General features: G+C 43.0%; 1 protein-coding gene across 18 annotated transcripts in view; it reads right to left on the bottom strand.

Annotated features, from left to right (window-relative positions):
• heph (polypyrimidine tract-binding protein 1 heph) overlaps positions 1 to 19,743 on the bottom strand; it is a gene marked incomplete at its 3' end in the record, with an annotated part of 317,749 nt that overhangs the window by 240,855 nt on the left and 57,151 nt on the right. For 17 of the 18 annotated variants that reach the window (XM_086967904.1, XM_022831472.1, XM_022831482.1 and 14 more), the window contains 1 exon segment: positions 7,873 to 7,930. Coding sequence is in view for 13 of the 18 variants with exons in the window: in XM_086967898.1 (XP_086824024.1) it covers positions 7,873 to 7,930 (58 nt within the window). 18 annotated transcript variants of the gene reach the window in all.

The raw sequence follows: 19,743 nt of genomic DNA, 5'->3' as shown, positions 1-19,743 counted from the left end.
TATCGGTAAAAAAGAAAAATGGTGCGCGGACTGCTCTCGTATGAGCACCATCGACCATCGATCGGCGCACTTCCCGACGTGGACTACCAGTAAACTATGCAAACCGCAACCGTCAGAAAATCAATAAGGAATCGCGTGCTTATTTCTACTTTTTCGCTTTTGCTGCTACTACAATTTCCTCGCATGGATCTTCACGTAAAACACTTGAATTAAAGGAGAGAACAAGGACTGCAAAGTGGAACAATTGCAGCTTGGGTGTCAGAAGCAGCAATAGATGTGAGCGAACACCTACCTCACTGCTACCGAACAAAGTTGCAAAGACAGTGGTCGTACCAAAAAAACGCACATAAAACAGCAAAATTGGCGCCTTGTAGACGACACGACGTCATGCACGAGATAGGCATGGAACGTGCAACGCCACCAAAGTAAAAACCGTGGGCGTCAGAGTACCATAAGACTCGCAACAACGATATTGAGTTGACTTTTGCTGTTACAGAGGGAGAGTTCGTATAGAATAAAATGTTAGACAATGTGTTTTTATAAAAAAAATATCCTGTGGGTTTTGTTCCACGCCGGAAATAAGCAGCGCGTCTCATTTTTATCCTTGTTGTAGTCTTCTGCTGCAATAATTAAGACTGATCTAAACAGGTACGTATGATAATTGAATGTATGATATTCTAAGGAGGGTACGACGGTAGCATCGAAAAAGTTCATATCTTATAGAGAAGAAGCAGTTGCAGAGTCCTTGCAGCTGTCCTGAGCGTATTTCCTGATAAAGGCATCCCTACATTCCTCAAGGGTGAAAATAATCATGCAGCTATTAAGCAGAAAAGCGTGTGTGTGTATTGACAACTTCTATAAACAATCTTTGTTTATAAGCTGTCATTTTACGTGAGTCGCTCAAGGTTCCCGTTCCGAATAATATGGGTGGAATAAAATAGAATGTCCTTTTTTGCAGTTTCGTAGCCAATGCCGTCGACAAGGAGCATCGTCTGCCGATCGAACGAAACGAAATCTTCGAAAGGCAATAGCTTAAATAGCTTATCTATAATTTGCACGTCGATCCCTTCTCGATTTAGATAACCTCACACCTAAACCACACTATCTATTAGGACCATAAACCATTCTTAAGCCCATTGATGTTTGTTCTCACATATATCTGATCTACGGCGCCTGGCCCTGCTGTTCCGTGCACAACAAGCATATGGTCGATTGCCATGCGGCGTGTATTGTCTATATATTTGCCTTATGTTATTTAGTCGTTGATTGCATCGCAAATAACCTCCACGTCGATTTTATATATAGCATTAACGAAATGACGGGTGAATTGGAAGAGCAGTTAGCAATGGGTTCCATGCTCGGACGAATTAACCGTCAAAAAAGTTAGGGTCCATCTACGAATACTCGTATGGCACCGTTATTAATTGCGAAAGCAAGCCGGAGGGGCGGTTTCGTCTGGGTATACCACAGTTACAGTTGATGCTTCGCCGATCATCTAATACGCGTAGCCATTAGAACGCCTATCCGGCATTGCCTGACTAACCAATTTTCGATGCACTCAGCAGCGGCGTCATGCTAACCCATATGAAGAAATTTGACCTTGCAGCGGAGTTTGAGGCCTTAGGTATGTTTCAAACAGCATTTGCTCGAACCTTCTTGTTTCGTTCTTATCCAACGCCTTGCAGGATCCTCTACACATGATAGAATTATTGAAGACTTAATTTCTGTGCTTCGTTTGGCTATGAATTCTCCATGTGGTTCAGTCTCTACCGTATAATCACTGTAAAAAAAAAAGACAAGAAAAGCGGATGCCCCATTGAACAACTCCCATGTTTAGTGGCCATTAATGATATGTATTGCGCTCAGCAAACCAAATACAGACCACAGCTTCTTCTGCAAAACGAGTTGACCTGAAAATTCTCTATTACGGCAGCGCTGGCATCGCCAACGTATCGACCGCGCTCTTCATAGATGAACTTCATGCACTTTATGTTATTACGTTATCGAGCGCCTACGAAGCACTCGGACCAGACGCATTATTCAAGACTTCGGAACACTCCTGAATCCTAATGGCCCGTCTGTGAAATCCAAATAAACGTTAGCTAGATACAAGTTGCACCAATTTTACCTTCAATATAATCTTAGATCTGTTAATTATATCTACGACTATAAATTTCAGCATTATGGATTGATACTTCTATTCATGTAGAATTTCGCTGCTATTCGTAAGGTAATAACTGCGCTGCCATGGTAACACGAGTTGAGAACGATTCGATGTGTAAAAGGGTCCCATACGTAGTTCACCAAAGCTTCACCCTAAATCTTAGAAGAACTGGATGTGTGTGCTTACGAATCTGCCAGCTAACGTCAGCCATTGGTTTCCATACCATTCCCGTCCTGTCGCATAGAACCTAGAAATAGAGCGTCGATCCTGTTGCAGGCAGTAAAAAGAGATCCGTCTGCCGCTCCAACTGTGGTCGACTCATCATTATATAGAAAAATCGTCTCTAATAGTATAGCTGTTTTTGGTCAAGACAAGATTGAGTGTCGCAGACATATGAGAAATGAACGACGGGCGAAGGTGTGACACACTTATGCTGACGTCATCCCATGTAGCTTTGAGATGTAGCTGTCTTCTTTGCTCCCTAGCTCTAATTCTTCGTTCGGAGAACGTTCGTTCATGAGAGTAAGAACGCACTTTCCTGCCATCGGATATCCTTTATGTGAACCAAATGGATCGTCAGTTGGTGATTCTTGTCCGGCACACTTGAGCCGCCTTGTGTACGTATAGACATTATTACAGAAAACCATAATACGAGATTGGCGCATTGTAGCCGCTATATGTTCTTTCTTTTGTTAAACTTTTTTTTACCGATTTAATAATTGGATTACGTATTGGGTAATTAGGACGCCAACTGTGAAATAACTGGATGCTGGATTAAAATAGCATAACACGAGCGTACCTTTAGGCTCTGGGTAGCCCTGAATTTGTATAAGCTGAACGGTCCAAAAGTGCACCAAACATATTGTCGCGAAAGCAGTTGCTCTGGTTACCGAAGCGTAAGATTCGATCGATGTCGAAAATCGAGTGTAAAATAATAGATCGTTGTTTCGAACACTTGTTTGTATTGGGGTGCGCAACCGTACGCTGACTGATAAGGGCAACTTCGATTTGTGCAAAGCAAGGTGTTGATTATTATCATATTTGCCCCTTAAATGTAAATGCATCGATAAATTGTGACTAGAGTCTCTGTTATAAGCACGGTTATGCTCGTTGAAATGATTATCGTTGGTAGGACGACAGCGTAAAGGGGTCTGTACAGCCTCCTTAAAACAGCACAAATAAACTCAAACATGGCTGTTGTTTATCTATAGAAATTGACTTATAAAGATAAAACAAAAAAGCGAGTTCTTTTGGCTTTTGATAGCAGTACACTGCCTCTATCTAATCATCTGTATAATGAACTCCATCAATACGCTGCAGTTGTGCTAACAAATCCATGTAAACGCATATCAGTCTAACTGTTGTATAACAAATGATTGATGTTTTTGGTATTGTTTTTCTTCACTCCAATTAATAATAAATTCAACGAAAAAACTTTCATTCGGAAGGTTGCTCATTAACGCCTTTCTTTGATCGCTGATCGGCTGACCACCTTGAAGGACTCATGTATAACAGGGATCCTTAAACATAGCATATAAGCACGCGTGTAGGCATGACTACGAACAGCTGGCCCTTGCTTTCGTTGGTTATTGCCGTCTCGATTCGCAATTTATCATTGGATCTGATTGATTAGTAAATTACATTACAGAGTCAGCGCTGGCGAACCCTTACCTGCCATTCAGTATGTGACTAGGGCATAGCCCAGTCACATATTGAATGCCGATATACCTAGTGAACACTAGCTGTTCATGTCACATTATATCCTATCAGCTAATCGCGGTAAGTCCGTCAATTTCAACTAAGTACTCATCCCTGTATGCGTATGTTCTCCTTCTTCTATAAACCCTATTTTGTCACAGCATTGCTGGTTTGATTCCGGTAATGGCTAAAAGAACGAGCGGCATTATAAGCCGACTTTACGTTTGAAGCTAGACATTCTCACGGAGATCTTTCTCGCAGCAAGGCAGCTCAACGCTGTTGCTAGTATTGTAGCCGGGACAATCGCACCCTCTTGCAGAAGTATAGGTTTCGACCTGGCCTGACGAAATCAGGTCTTGATCACTTTATTGGACTTTGACAAAAGCGCAAGAAGCATGCCATTAGTCGGTGTATGTGAGAAAGGTAAGACAGTCGCTGACAAACATCGATCAGCTAGGAGACTAGGTAGGCCAGCCCGAGGATCATCTCCAGGCGGTCTGCTGAGGTTTACAGGGTGACATATGATTTACACTAATGCAATTTAACAGAAGAGGGAAACTGAGAGGAATCACTGAACATAACAAGTTCGAAGAGGACACCGTGGCTTTGATTAATCCGTTGCCGCGTGGAAAAGCGGCTAAGTCCTAGAAAAGGGAGTGGATGGAGCAGCGGTCGAGACAACAATAAGAAATAAGAAAACGGGACTTTTAGACACCGCGAATACGATATGTCGGTGGGCCCTTTAGTTCTTTCAAGTGCGATACGCAATGAGCACCACAAATCTGAGAAGTCTGGATTAGAGCCTACTCTGACCGAGATAGTTCATTCATTCGCCGGTTACCTGTTTAACACTCATCATCTAATATAATTCTAATATTCAACGAGTCTGACGAAAGCAGGAATAGCGCCAGCCACGTTAAGCCTTACTGTGTACGGAGCCAGCCTACGTTTCGTAAGTTTCCCATATAGCTCCTGTGCTGCCAAGTCACCGTGTCACAATCTTAGCAAGCAAACATTTGTCCAAGCAAGCAAAGGCACCTGATGCCACAGGATTTGGCTCGTTTCAGACCCACTTTCTATACTTCCTAAATTTTTCACCTCTTTGCTAACGTAGTTATTGGTGGAAATCAGGTGTGGAAATCAAAGAGGATCTAACTGGAAATTCACCTACGGCGGAACTCGGTACAAACTTTTCAATTGCAGAGTAGACAGCCCATAAACAGCGCTCTGGGGGCTGTGTGCCAGTGTGGCTCCACTATCATCTATCTATGCTTTCTCCTCAGTCACATGTATACTATACAACATTTAACAGAAGCGGTGAGGGTAATCGAGATCGAAAAGGAGCAGTGATCTGAGCCTTTAAATATTTGCCCCTTTCAGTCGTAGACGGCGATGCCGGCGGCACCGACACTGCTTATGAGTAACTAACCGCAGTTTCGGGCATAATGACTGGTATCCCCGAAGGAGCAGTTTTTCAATCGAGAGCAGCTGGAGTTGCTTTGCCTGCCTGTCTACCGAGCTACGGGAGAGCGAAAATAAAAAAGTAGACAGGAGAAAGTAGGATCAGGCTGAGAAAAAGAAAAAAATAGGAAACTATGTCTGCCAATAGATTTCAATGATATCAAAAGCCATGAAGAATTTATGTACACTGCGTGATTATTATCGACACTCACTCCAGCCGTTCACGTCAGTGCAGGACCGCCGATGATGTCCGGTGAGGTTTAATATTGTTATGAACGGCAAGAATTGTCCGCAGGCAGAACGATCATGTGGACATCGTGCAGTTGGGTAACGCTACCATTGTTTGTGATATAATAAAACGTTATCAATGTATGGAGGCTCGTATTAATAATGATCCAACAAAAATGCGTGAGATTCAGTTTGAACAAATGAAAAATAAAGAAGCCGATAAAATTATTTCCCCACATTTGACGTATGTGGGTCATAGAATCCAGTGGACACTTCGGATTTTCTCCAGTGGATCTTCTTAGGTTATGTCTTAGAGAAAATGCTTAAAGCCACACTGACGATACATACATACATGTAGCATTTACGTAAAATGTAACCAAAATAATTAAGACTTCGTGATGATCATCGAGCTGATGAGGAATACTTATGCAGTATGTGAAATATTAGATCACCGTTGAAAGTCCACTGCTCATAACGTAATATGGAGTATTTCGCATCAATTAAGGGCGATGAGCGTAGTGATATCCTCGCTAATAGAGCTCAATCGCACGGAGGCCTGATACGAACTAACAACAGTATCACAAAACTTCAAGTGTATGCGGTTTGAGACGTAGGTTTTTTGTGCGTCCTAAGCCGGAAACCTTTCTATCGCGATATTACTTGTCGAGCCTTCTCGTTCGATACTATTTCTCTTGGAACTAAACCTTTATTTCCAGCTAGCATTTTTCTATCGGAAATACATCGTGCTTGAACATTCAGTAACACCTGCAAGCATCTACAGCTGTGGTGAGGACTTTTTCGCGGTCCTGTTTGATAGACTCAGCTGACATCAGTAACACAATTAAAGTCAAGACGTCACCTGTTTCTTGCAGGCGGATTATGAGCGTATTTTGTCAATCATTTACACGCCGTGATCTTCTTCATTCACTACCTATATAACATACGTTAAGGCTAGCGTTAGGCATATAGGATGTAAAAATGTGCGTTGCTTCTTCCTAATATTAGGTATAAACTGCATTTTCCATGAAGTAATCATAACAAAATAAAGCACGCCAAGAATATAGGAGCTGCTGAATTGTAGCTCATATGAATCACTGCCAACATGCGCAATATTGCCTCATACAAAATTCATTCAAAACAATGGACGGCCAGTTAGTTTAGGGATTTAATGTGTGCACAAAGGCGTACAAGATGTACAAATAAACCACGTATAGGTCAGAAAAGTTGTAGCCAGTTTCTACCAGGCCTTCATCAATTATTCATTTACGTATTACAATTCTCACAAACGATATCACAGAAAAAATTCGCCAGTCGGCATCGACACGACTGGCTAGGAACATAATTATGCCGCCGCGACTGTGGCAAAAAGACCTAACCAATTCGCTCTCTCGTGCGCACGCTCTTTCTGTAATAAAAATAAGATTGCTTCTCCCAAACGAGAAACAAAACGATGAACTTCACAAAAAGCGAAGTGGATATGGGCAAAGTAGAACAACGAGAAATTGGATAGGATGGAACAAGACCCTTCAAATCGAAAGCTACATATCTCTTCGTAGGATTCAGCGAATGGAAGAGGTTCGCGCGCGGGGGACGCGGGTTTAGAATTGCACCAGAAGACCACTGCGATTTAAAGCAGCTGTGCAGTGATGATTGATTTTCTGTGCTGTTGCTGCGGAAAGTGACAAAGAAGGATGGCGATGACAACAACGACTCGAACCGACTTTGCCATGGCGTGCCTTCCGTACGAAACGCACTCAGCCTCCTCCCCAGTCCCAGCGCATACCCAATAGAGAATAAGTCTCTTTGTGGCTGCTAGCGCTGGTGACGATGGCGACGTAACAGGCAACGTAGGATTCTGAGTAATCATTTATGGATCAGTCGTTCCTGCCCAACTAAGTATTTTCACTTACCTACCCTCATATATTCATCCATATACCTTTACCAATCGTAGGACCAGGGTGAACACATGGGGTAGGCTTGGCTTGACATCAAAACAACAAAAATTGCGCGCTGTTAACATTTCCTTCATTATTTGTTCTATCGAATTTCGTTTTCTGTATCCTCCATGACCTATATATGTGTATGACTGCCACGGAGTGGCGTGTCATACTGAAGTTGTAGCAACATGTACGCAATGTAAAGCTCGAATGCGAATTCGTGTACATGTTAAATTGGCGTGATAACCTACTATCGCTATGATAGCCGTTTCAACAATCATAGTAATTGTTATTGAAACTGCACTCTTAACAATGCCTGTTAATATTGCTAATGTTTATACTATATGCTTGTATGTGAACGCCTCAGCCGTGACTGCTACTTACCATGAAGGGTGCCGCAAGTTGTTCCATCCTAGCGAAGTCCAGCGGAGGCTGTGATAGACTGAAATTTAAGAACATTAATATTTTAATTAATTTAATTAATTTAAGCATTAGGCGTTGTTATAAGCTTAAGCGCGACAGTCGAGATCGCAGATTAGAACCATATAAAAGCATAGAAATGTCTATTGTTTAAACGCGGCTCATTTATCGGTTGAACACTGTCACAGAGTTGGCTTTTATAAGTGATTATAGTTTTAACGCGAAGTTAAGCGCCTCTTGGCGTAAGACGGATAATACGGCGGATAGTACGTTAGAGAATCCTATGAGAATTCATAATGTGTGGTGTGCATACACATCGAATCCCTCTAAATGGATGTTTACTGCGTTTTGTTTGACAGGAAACCTTCGGCGAGCCATGATTCGAGTTGTCAACCTTTAAGCGGAATGACAAATTGTGAGATTGACGAAGTCCATTGGAACGCCGTCAGTACACAAGATAGTAGTATCACGCGCGCGCGCCGATCGTCCAAATCGAATTCGTTCCACAAAGCTCCTTCCTTCATCGTACCCTGGCGAAAATTCCTGACATTGCCACTGACGATTTACCGGCTCGCAGCTTTGCTCTGATCCCATCATGTCGCCCGCGCAGTGAAATTTTGTACAAACTGCGAGCAAAACGAACCAGAGATGAGGTACAGAGTTTGAGATATTGTCTATTCTCTAATCCATACACTTTTAATTATCCTTTTTCAGCATAGTTTCAGCATAGCAGGTTTCTACAGAAGCAAATGTTTCTGCTCTCGGCTTATCATGCCCCGCTCCGTCAAAGGCAGTCCTGATCATTATTATCATGTACCGAGCAAGCTCACTAAACTCCCAAGCATTTAGGCCAACTTGGTCATCAAAATACTAAACAAGAGCCTGCATTACGGAGTGCAGGCTAAACTGTTAGGCTCGTGTTTTAAGGACTGAACCAAGGAGCCATATCAGAATGCTCGTGTGCACAGTTTGTTCGGTGCACGAAACGCGTGCCACATTGAGCAGTGATGCTCTCATATGTCCCTAGCGGCCGTCCATGGCCCGCTAATCACATTGCTTGTATGACTTATTGGAAATGATGAGTCTCTCCAGCTTGCCAAACTGCCAAAGCTAGGGCAAAGTACCTTTATTGTGATATGATAAAATTACGCACACAAAGAAAAAGTGCATTTATTCACACTATACATTATGGACAGCTAACTGTGCGGTGTTCGGTTGGTGTCGAGACGGGATACTTGCCTGCCAGGTTAATCCAGCAGTCGGTCATCCAGAAGTGTCTATGAAGTCATGTCGACATATATGTGCACAATGGCTTAACTATTGCAGCAGAATCGTCGGTCAGTTGATCCTGCCGACCGTGGATAACGTATGCACCACCACGGCCAGTCGCTCATCGACGGAAACGAATCGTCTTCCTTCGCTGTCCCTTGTATGGTGGTGCTACAGTAAGGTTTGTCTGCCTTCTGTTTCCCTTTTCTTTCCTTTCTGTCATCCTTGGAGTCAATGTTTCTGCTGTATGATTGCCATCAAGCTGTTTCGTTTACCACTCCTACTATTTTAGGTTATATACCATTCAACCCCCAGTTTAGCACTTACGCTCTTCACCCCGTCTCTCAGTTTAGAAGCTTGGATTTACTATGTGCGGGACACACCTAAACCCGTGAACTTATGTCTTGCCCAGGTTTAACAATTTACCCACCACTTCCTAGCACTTTTGCAAACCGTACGCCTTACATACGATGGATTCGACCATTTAATTCTTCCTCTTCCACTTCGGCAACAGCGTTCAAAACTATCCGTCGACCTTGGCAAACATACTTCTTCCTGTCTATACCTTAGACACTACCAGTCTTTTTTAGCTCGATGACATCGGTGAAACTCACCTCTATATCTCTATTCACTAAATGGAACGCTTTGTAAGACAAATTATTGAATTTTTCAAATAGAACCAGCAGCAGAAATAGAAGAAGTGGAAGCTTTCCGCCCGATTTTTTTTCTGTCGCCCACTTTCTCCTGTTACAACTCCCCAGACAGCCCAGATATGAATATACATCTAAGCTGCCCCGAGCTCCTTCAGTTATTCATTTTGAATAGGTAGAGTGACTAAAAAGACACACCTTCTTCCTCATTTTTCCACTGTTCCTCCTATACCATCATTCCTATTGAGGGATAATGGTAGCTGGATCATTGCCTGTGTACAGCTACTTCATCTGTCTTTTTTGGCTTTCCTAGCCAATTTTCCCGCCGGAAAACCGAAAAAGATAGAATCATCTCTCGTATTGTATTGGACAGTGTTCCTGTGTTTCTATTTTTCGGCCGAAGCAGAAACGATGGTTACAATAGGAGAGACAAAAAAAAACAATTTGTCAAATAATCGACTGAAATGGAAAACAAATAATCTAAACTGAGAGCTACGAATATTGTAACTATACATGTTATCCTTATAGCGCGGTAACGCGAACTGCAATACCTCCGCATTCAATCCCTCATTGCTTGAATATGAACTAAACTCAAGAGATCAGTGCACAGCGCGAACTACGCTGATGTTTCATTGCAGTACCTGCCACATGACCGCCGGCCTGCGCTACGCATGTTGCGCGCCTTCGTTCCCTAAGACCCCAGCGACGAACGATGTTATGGAAACGTAGTAAATCGACTACAGGGCATGCTGTTATTAAAATATTCATCACCAATTCGAATATTCAGTGAGGCGCGGCTTCTCGTAACAGCTCTCAACCACCCCCTGCGCATCCTATGGACACCCGTCTTGAAGCCAAAGACTCCCCTGGGCGTCCTGGCGTGCTAGATCCCGCAGCTTTGGTTGGATTGCCAGCTCAAAGCTCCAACTCATCTCATTCGCAATTCCACGCCCTATTCCTTCTTGCCCCTTCTTCGAAGTTTGCTGATCCCCAGTCGTAGTGAGAAACGCACAAGTATTACCGCATGTTCGAACCAGATCCGACAGATCATCAGACGAAACAAGGAAACATCCACGTTGTACCAATCGCTGACCGAACTTCTGCGCCATGATGGATCGTGATGTAGGACGGTCATCACATTCGCATAATGTCCACGTAACGTCGACCACTGCGGAGTAAGCAGGGACAGAGACAACTGCACTCGTACGCGGATTAGTTTACCATAGAAATAGCAGCAATACTTCTAGCAACAGCGATAATCGCAACAGCGGCAGATGAATAGGCAAAGATTGATGGCAGGTCCGCTGCCTTCACCGCGGATTTCAGTGAAGACCGTATACCTATCCCTAATCTAACAGTACGTCCAGATGATGACCACGATTATAATCAGAACGATGAGATTGACTGTAACGTTAACGGCATCAATCTAATCTCAAATGCTTTATGAAAATAGACGGATGCGCGATGTAGTCTTTTGTAGGTAAAGCTAACGCACTGGGCAATTTTGCTGCGGTGCAAAAAACGTGAAATACACACTGGGCATTGATGTGACGACCTCTCAGTATATGTATAGACATATTTTGGGTAATTTTTCGTCTCGAAGCTCACAGCGTCTACTAAGAATTACCAGTACCCAATCTGCTAGAAGGCACATTTTCCTCTAGGTGAAGGGGGTAGTAGGTTTGTCTTTACAGAAACTTCCATTTGAACTCGCTCGAACGAGGCAACAGACGGTCAGCATACTTCTTACTCTAACAGAAGCATAAACCAGAAAGCCTTTGTAAGAGAAACAACTCCTGTATAAAACCTATCACACTGAACGAGGAAGAGAACCGGCCAGGGGAAGAGCAATAAGAACAGGGCAATTTAAGAGCAGCAGCGCCCGGCGAAACGACGAAGAGCGACCCCCTATTACTATGAAAAAATTGCTTCTGCAATTCGTGGCAATTTGTTCTTGGGGGTTGGCTCTGTTGTTTTTGTTGAGCAGTACGGTTTATTTCTGCCCCTGAGGTGCATGTGCGTGACTTGTTAACTTATTGCTTCCATTAAAAAGGGGAAAGTAGATAAACTTGTGCTCGGCCACTGTATCATCGACGATATTCGGCCTTTAATCGTCTCGAACAAGGTCGAGATTGAATTAAATTTATCTAGTTGAACATTCCTGTGCCCCAATTTAGACACTGATAAATACCTTATTATATGATGAATGTCATAGTCGTCATTTTTGAGCATGAAGTGTCTTCACAGATGTATTGTACAGTCCCGTTGGGAAGCTCAGCCTTATTTTATTTATAGATATTATAAATTGTTCGATTTGCACTGTACTCGATACTCACTAGTATTCTCAAACAGAGGGCGAACATTGGAAACATCTTTTGAACGCCTGCATAAAGGAGCCGATAATCTCTATAGACGCTTTGACGAAACTGCTCCCTAAACGCTCTCGCCTGTTTGAAACAGGATAAGTTCCACAGATGATAACAGCATTAGTACAGCTAAGGAAAGAGAATTTGTTTCGATGTTTTTTGACCCGAGAGCTATATTTAAGCTCTTGGATTAAAAAAAAAAAACCAAGTTACTTTCTTAATTTAAATTACGAATTCTTAATATGCAGACTTTACTTCTTACAGTAAGTACCATACTCTCAAAATAGACACGTTTGACCAAAAACACTTAGCTACCTCTAAACAACAATCTATAACCAGCTTCATTTAAAACACTAATCATCTATGTAATGATTTTCCTTAGCAAATTGCGTGTAACATAAAGGATAGCGGTCAATAGACGAGTCCCAATTTATGCATCGCTTTCAACGTCGTGCCGTTGATACATGTGGACGTGATGAAACAAAAAGTACTCAACAAAGTAAGGCTGTTCAGATAGATATTATACAGCACGTGCGCAACAATATATAAACAAAAACAAAAACAGGTCCCACAATACGTTTTCTAGATGAGACGAATGGCATTTGCCTGTCCCCATTATATATGATGTCTGTTTATATGTTATGATGTTATATATGATATCTGTTTATCCAACATTTGGACTAAGAAGCGCTACGATGCCCTTATTCACGCCGAGAATGATTACGGGCGTAAGTAGCTGAAACAGAAGCTTTCTACGAATAACGTGCGGTAATTCTTTCCCGCGGCGCCTTGAGCAATTGACGTAGCCAGCCTCATTTACGTTTGCCTCGGCTCCACTAGAGCCTTATGAGCCTCCCGCCTAAAGCAGCGATACTCGCGCTACAGAACTAACCGGGGTGAAACGAACGTGGTGGGAAAATAGATGGTTATGCCTGTCCATCTACGAAGGGAAAACGTCTCCCAGAGAGATTTCTGCAAGCTTCTACCGGTTTCGACCCGTGAGAGCTTTGATTGTCGACAAACGACTAACCAAATAACGAATAAGACTCTGGAACTGCTGGCTCTGCAGGCGGAGTAAGGCGGAGGCGCGCTGCACCCCCGGCAAAAAAGAAGCACCGTCACAGCCAGAGAAGCAGTAGCGCCGCTCTGCTTTTAAGCGATCAGAAATCATTAATGTCAATGAGCTTTCCGACAAGAAGAGGCCCTACATCACTTGCCACATGGACGTATTGAGATGGCACTGATGACTGCCGCTCAAGCAGCTGCTGTAACCAATGCTGTCTCCTCCTTGCGTTTTCGGCCATTCAGGATGACTAGACTATCCTCAGTGTTCGCAGTCCATCCCGTAGGCGGTCAATAACTAAACGCACTAGGACTTGCCAGTCCAGTGTTGCTTGATTTTGGCCTTGCATAGAGGTGTAATTGATAATGGAACGCCGAAGGGACAGACTGACGAAAATAGAGCTTGAAGTCTGCGGCCTAAACCTGAAATATTTCCTTATCGAAGTCGAGAATGATTATCTTAAGAGGTTAGAAAGCTCGAATAATGACAACGAGTTAACCGATCGTTAACTTATATTATATAAACTTACTAATTAGTTGAAAGGAATACGAATGGATTGTACAGTCACTTCCCGGTGAAAGAATAGCCGAGAAGTTACTGTCTTCTGCGACGAAATTTGCGTGCACAATTTCTTTCAAGTAGTGTTTCGGGTCGTCACAAATGTGTCGGATTCTCAAGTCTATAAACTAGTTTTCGGAGTATCGTACTACATCGACTGACTCAGAATCGTGGCGTGCGTGGGATGTAAATATCCGCGCGCACCACAGGCAAGAGCTGGCGTCGGGGCCGATTTATACATTTGGGTCTATATCATTCAATATTTTGTCGAAAATTGTGTTGTGTTAGAATCCAATTCACATTAAAACATGTACGCAACCGCCATACGTAGGTGCTACCGTTAGTATAACTACTGATTATACGGGAAAGGAGAGCTTCCATTTAGCTGGTGGCTATTCTGGCGATGGTTTAGTAAAATCAGGAGCTTACTAACGTGCTCAAACCAGTGATTCAACAGTAGCTCGCGTAGAACACTGCCGAAGCTACAATCTTCAGTAGCTCTCAATTCAATTGAGAAGTATCTGTCCATTCGCTCGTAAAATCAATTTATCATAACGCACCGAACAGTTGGTTGCCGTCGCAGTATTACATTTGACTATGATTTTCGCTTCACCTAGTCACGAGCACAATCTCTACAGTGTCGAAATAACCATGCTCTCACTCGTTCCAGGTTATTTAGACAAAAAATACTGGTTCGACAATAGCGACAATCTGATTCGCTTCCAACGTTGCTCTCGGCTTTGCCTGTACCCTTTCTACCAAGCTATGATGAAAATAGGTTACGCCATTAAACGTTGGTTCACTACTTACCAAACAGCACTGTTGGCCTTGCCAAAGTCTGCTTGCACCTGCGTGGATGACGCATCTGTCTAATGGTACGAACTTTCGAAGAAGTTCAGCCGGCTCGCTTTCAAGGCAATCCCGTTTGGCCTCTGCCTCCATCTGTTCCACTTTACGATTTGGCACTCTATTGCATTTTCTGCGTGGCCTGGTTATCGTGTTTTCTTCAGATGCAGAAGCAGATTCTTTCCAAGTCCTATACTTGAACTGAGGCGTGCAGAAGGCAAACCTCTTCGGCTTGTCTGTCTTGCCTTTTTCCTGTCCTCCAGCACTTCTGAAAGACTTTTTTTCAACACTCCGTTCTCTGCTGTCAGGTTTGACAACAACTTTCGCCTCGATTCTGTCTAGCGGGCTTCGTATACCTATTGCATTGTCCTCCGAAGTTAGGTTCGGGTTCATGGGGTTTTCTGAATCCGAGTTAGTTTAGTTCGTCGTTAACTGTGTCGCTTTCTACTTCGAACCTGCTTTGGCTAGTTGCCTCATTTGGATAGCTGTAGCTCAATTATGCGGATCCTCTTAGAAAGCCTCGTACGAATTATTCAGTGTGTAAAGAGCCGGTTCTTTACAAAGCACAATATATCATATGAGAAACTGCTGAGGCACTGCTATCTACAGTAAACAGCGAATTCTGCAATAGCACAATGGTTATTTTAAAATATCGCAAAAATCCCAGGTTGCGTTAAACCAGCTGAACCGAATACAACTAGAATCGATTAGACAAAATCGGCTGTGGACGCTCAGCAGTCGGTACGTAGTGCAAGGAGATCACTAATGTTTGAAGACCGAATCAATCAATCAATAAGTAAGCGTAATAGAAGAAGCAGTCGTTTCGTTGAAGGCTAACGACTGCAAGATTCTTCCCTTACCTGAAGCCGTTTATAGCGGCTACCGTTTATCTGTGCTGATCGACAGCCGAGTCTGTATTCATCACAGATAAAGACGCAGGCATTCCGTCTGCTAGTTCCCTTTCCATTTTTCCTGGCTGCCGAACTTGAAATAGCGACGATGTGCCGACGTCGGCCAGAGGGAAAGAAAAAGAACGAAGCAGTCCATAACGAATTCGCCAACGGTTATACACAACATCGAAAGGGAGAGGTACGGAAGACAAGCTCCCTCTCCGTGTCTCTCGGAACTCCTCAAAGCAACGAGTTGTCGAGAAGCCAGCTGCTTCTGTAAGCTAGCCGTCCGTTCTTCGCTGTCTTCCACCAAATAGTTTCAACAGACAGATAATAGAGAAAGACTGACCGGGTGTCCAGTAGACAACAACGGTTATTGGGGTGTGAGGGCCAAGATTTTGGAGTTGAGTGAGAAAGAAGGTGAGGAAGCTATCGAGGCGGCCACTTCAACGGCGCAGCAAGTCAGGCCCACAGCACGATTGGGTAAGGCAACATACGATACATGATGAAATTTGTCGTACTTCGGTACCGGCTATTGTTGTCTGTCAGTGGAAATAGCCAGTATTAGATATTAATTCTTATCTTGTAGGGACGATTAATGTAAATATCCATTAGTCGAAACAATTGATCATAGGCGCGGGCGCCATTACGGTTCGCAAGCTGAATTCTAAAGCCGCATGAAATAATAGACAATTATCCGGGTATACTAAGAATTAAAAAAACAAAAAAAGAAAAAAGACAATGCTACGTATTAAATCATATAATGAAAAAGTGTTATATAATATGATACACGATATATACATAACATTCGAGAAATGCATATACCGCTCTTCAGAAATAGTTTCATTATAACAAACGAACGAACGACGGACAAAATCATAAATCAGCAGTATAAAGCCCTAGCAAATGTCTGACACAGAAATGTCTCGCGCAAAATGACACAGATATGTTCATCCCTTGTGGGCTTACATCTCACACCCGTCTCCATAGATAGACTACCATCAACAGGAATTGCGGGTGTGGTACGTGTGTCACAGGTCTATACAAACCTGCATATATATATCCATAAAGAGGCTAGCAGCAGAGCAGCATCGTCGGCACTTCGACCTGGTAATGCAAAGCAAGAAATGCTATCGAACCCTCAAAGCCGCTACCTGTTTTGGCGGGCGAAACTGTTATCTTACATGAGATATCAACACTCAGGCTCAATACCTCAAATGTAACATTTTATAAAACGTATTTTGTTAATGTCCCTAAAAGGTGGTTCACTACTAACGTGTTTAGGAAAAGTGGTTTAAATTCAGCGTAGACATACAGTTCCTTCCACGCCACGAAAGGCCAACAATTTGAAGCGATGCTTTACTCAAGCAATAGTGCAGTAATTAAAAATTCGAAACGTACATATATAGACGCCTGTAAACAGATAAACCATTTTCATAACCTTAGAAGCCACCAGAAACTTACACTGGACTATATAATTGAAAAAAAAAAGTATTTACGTACCCTGCATGGACTCTATTAATGTCAAATCGAAGGCAACCTACTTACTAGGCACACAACATAAACTAAATCAATGATGCAGTAGCATGGGTACCCCCATTTAGATACAAAAAAGTACTATGTATAAAACTACTGAAACAATTGTTTACACAGCTTCTAGGCAGCGTACGATTTCTTTTTCGTACTATGTTTTGCCTCTTCTTGCAACTCCCTAAACTTCGCCCGACCTCTCGACATACATTCAGGTATGTAACGGGGGTGAGGGGTGTCGCTTAAAAATCCATCCACTAGGTGATATGCGGCGCGAATTTTCGAAAGAATTATCATTTTCGTTTTTCGCTCTCTCTTTTCCTCATTGAACCTTTGCTTGGATGTCTTTCTTGCTTCAGTCAGCCATCGCCATTCTAGTGGCTTCGCCTCGTCCCGCCCCTACTGTAATTCCACACCCAAGGCCAGATGAGGCCAAGTGTCGCAGTAATGGCCAAAACGTAGGGCTTGCGGAAATAGAGCAGGTGGAGGCTTCTGCAGCGACGTACGCTGCAGGCATCACATTGGTGGCAGCAACGTCACTTGTGAGACGCTACACCGCAAGTGTCTTCCTATGGTTATGCTTCGTGTTGCGTTTTCCTTTTCATCTTTTCGCCTTGGCGCACGAACAAAATTTGATACGGTGCTGCCAGCTTCACTTCATCGAGGGTTTAGTAAAAAAGAAAGCAAGGGAGAACGACAAGCCAGAGGAGAGGGGGAAATTGAAAAATTAAACTAGGTGTATCATGCAACGACGTTGTTTAGCAAAATTACGCGCTGTACGACGTTCGCGGACGTCGTACACCGTGAGAAGTAGAACATTTTTGGGGGGTTGTTGATTTTCCATTATTGGATTGGGCCACCTATCATCACAAACAGTTACATTCGCGGCAGCATTAGCTCGTATGTGACCTACAGTTTGCTTGCTGGAGCCCGAGATTCTCACTCTCTCCCACCCGTCTCAGACCTTATATCAATTCCTTGCAATTTTCTTCTAAGCTGCTATGGTCTCTTTGAATAGGAATGCTAGTCTTTTCTCTTTTCATCTATTCCTGAATTCATTAGCTCCTGATACTGAGCACCAAAATAGCGCCCTTTCCCCGCAGTCCACGCTCCACAAACTACGTGCTGTGATTCGTTCTTCGTTCGCCAGGAACTGTTTATTGCAGTCCTGCGATGAATTATTAATAATTATTATATCATCGATAGGAACTCTTCCAAATCCTGCTTACCAACGTCAAATAGGTTCACTATGAGCGATTGTACGCGTTTATCAGCGCGCTGATGTAGCGGGGGTTCAGCTGACACAAGCGTTCGTTGCTTTGCGTTAGCGTAAATCAGCCATGCGCGTCCAGCCAACCTAGGCGGCTAAGCGGTATGTGAAAGCTTTCTAAAAAGCTAAAAATGCAATATTGTTAGTTGATGCTGCTGCTGCTGCTGCTGTCGCCGCCAAAAAAGTCGGTCGTCGCCTTTGCGCAAAGTAACACTCTTACGTCACTTGAAAAAATTTTCTACCTGTGTTTCTTCTTTACTAACCACTTTTTTGGGTCACCCAATCGCTTACGCTTGCTCTCGTTGGGCGTACCACTTTCCCAATGATAAGAAATTCTCAATCTCAACAGCCTATTACATGACGATCGAGACGAAAACGACGGTTTTGCTTTCCTCGCTTCCGATTGCTTCTGAAGAGCAAGTCTTCTCTGATGGTTGGTGCGCAGGGCTATTTCGCAGGAAAAGTCGCAGAAGATGCCGAAAAAGAAGAAAAGACAGCGGAACAAAAAAGACTGCGGACGGAAGTATCGACGGTCTCGATGAAATAAGCAATCTTGGTTTTGCAACAGTTACGAGAAAATTGATATCGGGTTCTAGCCTTTTCAATCAGCCAGCTATTGGGTTGAACAGCAGGCCTTGTCGCCCGTGTATACACCATTGTATGAAAGTGGGTCACGATTGTCGTCTCACAACAGTCCATCTTTTCAGCCAATTCAGGAGCCGTTTTCCCTGGACAATGTTTCCCATTGAACTTAGATGGTCCATTCGCACTCTACGTCTAAGCAGCCCACTTCAAAATATTACTAAGCAATACTCGGCAGTCTTTTTCTCCCCGTAACTAATAAGTACTAACCTCTTTAACGGCTTCAAGCAAGATTTGACCTAGGTGAAATGTGACGCGCAGAAAAAATCTGAAATCTACCTTTTCATTAGGAGCGTCGACCTTTGATATCTCATTCCAATTGAAGCTTAGTGTCTTCTTATCTCTTGGCGTTTTTTTGTCACTCTTTAGTATCTATAATGAACAACAATAATCAAGTATAAAAGTGGTAAACTGCAATGAATTACGAAGGGATTGAGAAAAAAAAAAAAGTAAAATTGCGTGCCGAGACTTATCATTGCGCGCCAAGACAATAATAAATTGACAAAATATAAATAAATAAATAAATAAGTGAAAAAAATAAAGCATAGAATATATGTTTGTTTGATTACGACGACATGAAAATACCCTCTGATAGATTTTCATTGAATCACCAAATATCTCCAAAACCTGGTCTTCCCCGATATGTAGATAGGCATATTTGTATGACATTCATAGCTCTTTCCTTATGGATACACCCATTGACTACTTCCAGTTGCTTGAGACACGACCGAGCGCATGGGAGGTTGGGACT

The sequence above is a fragment of the Varroa jacobsoni genome, unplaced genomic scaffold, assembly GCF_002532875.2.
Source record: "Varroa jacobsoni isolate VJ856 unplaced genomic scaffold, vjacob_1.0 scaffold_332, whole genome shotgun sequence".
NCBI lineage: Eukaryota > Metazoa > Arthropoda > Arachnida > Mesostigmata > Varroidae > Varroa > Varroa jacobsoni.
Note: the sequence above shows the minus strand (reverse complement) of the source record. Positions and strands in the feature narration are given on the sequence as shown.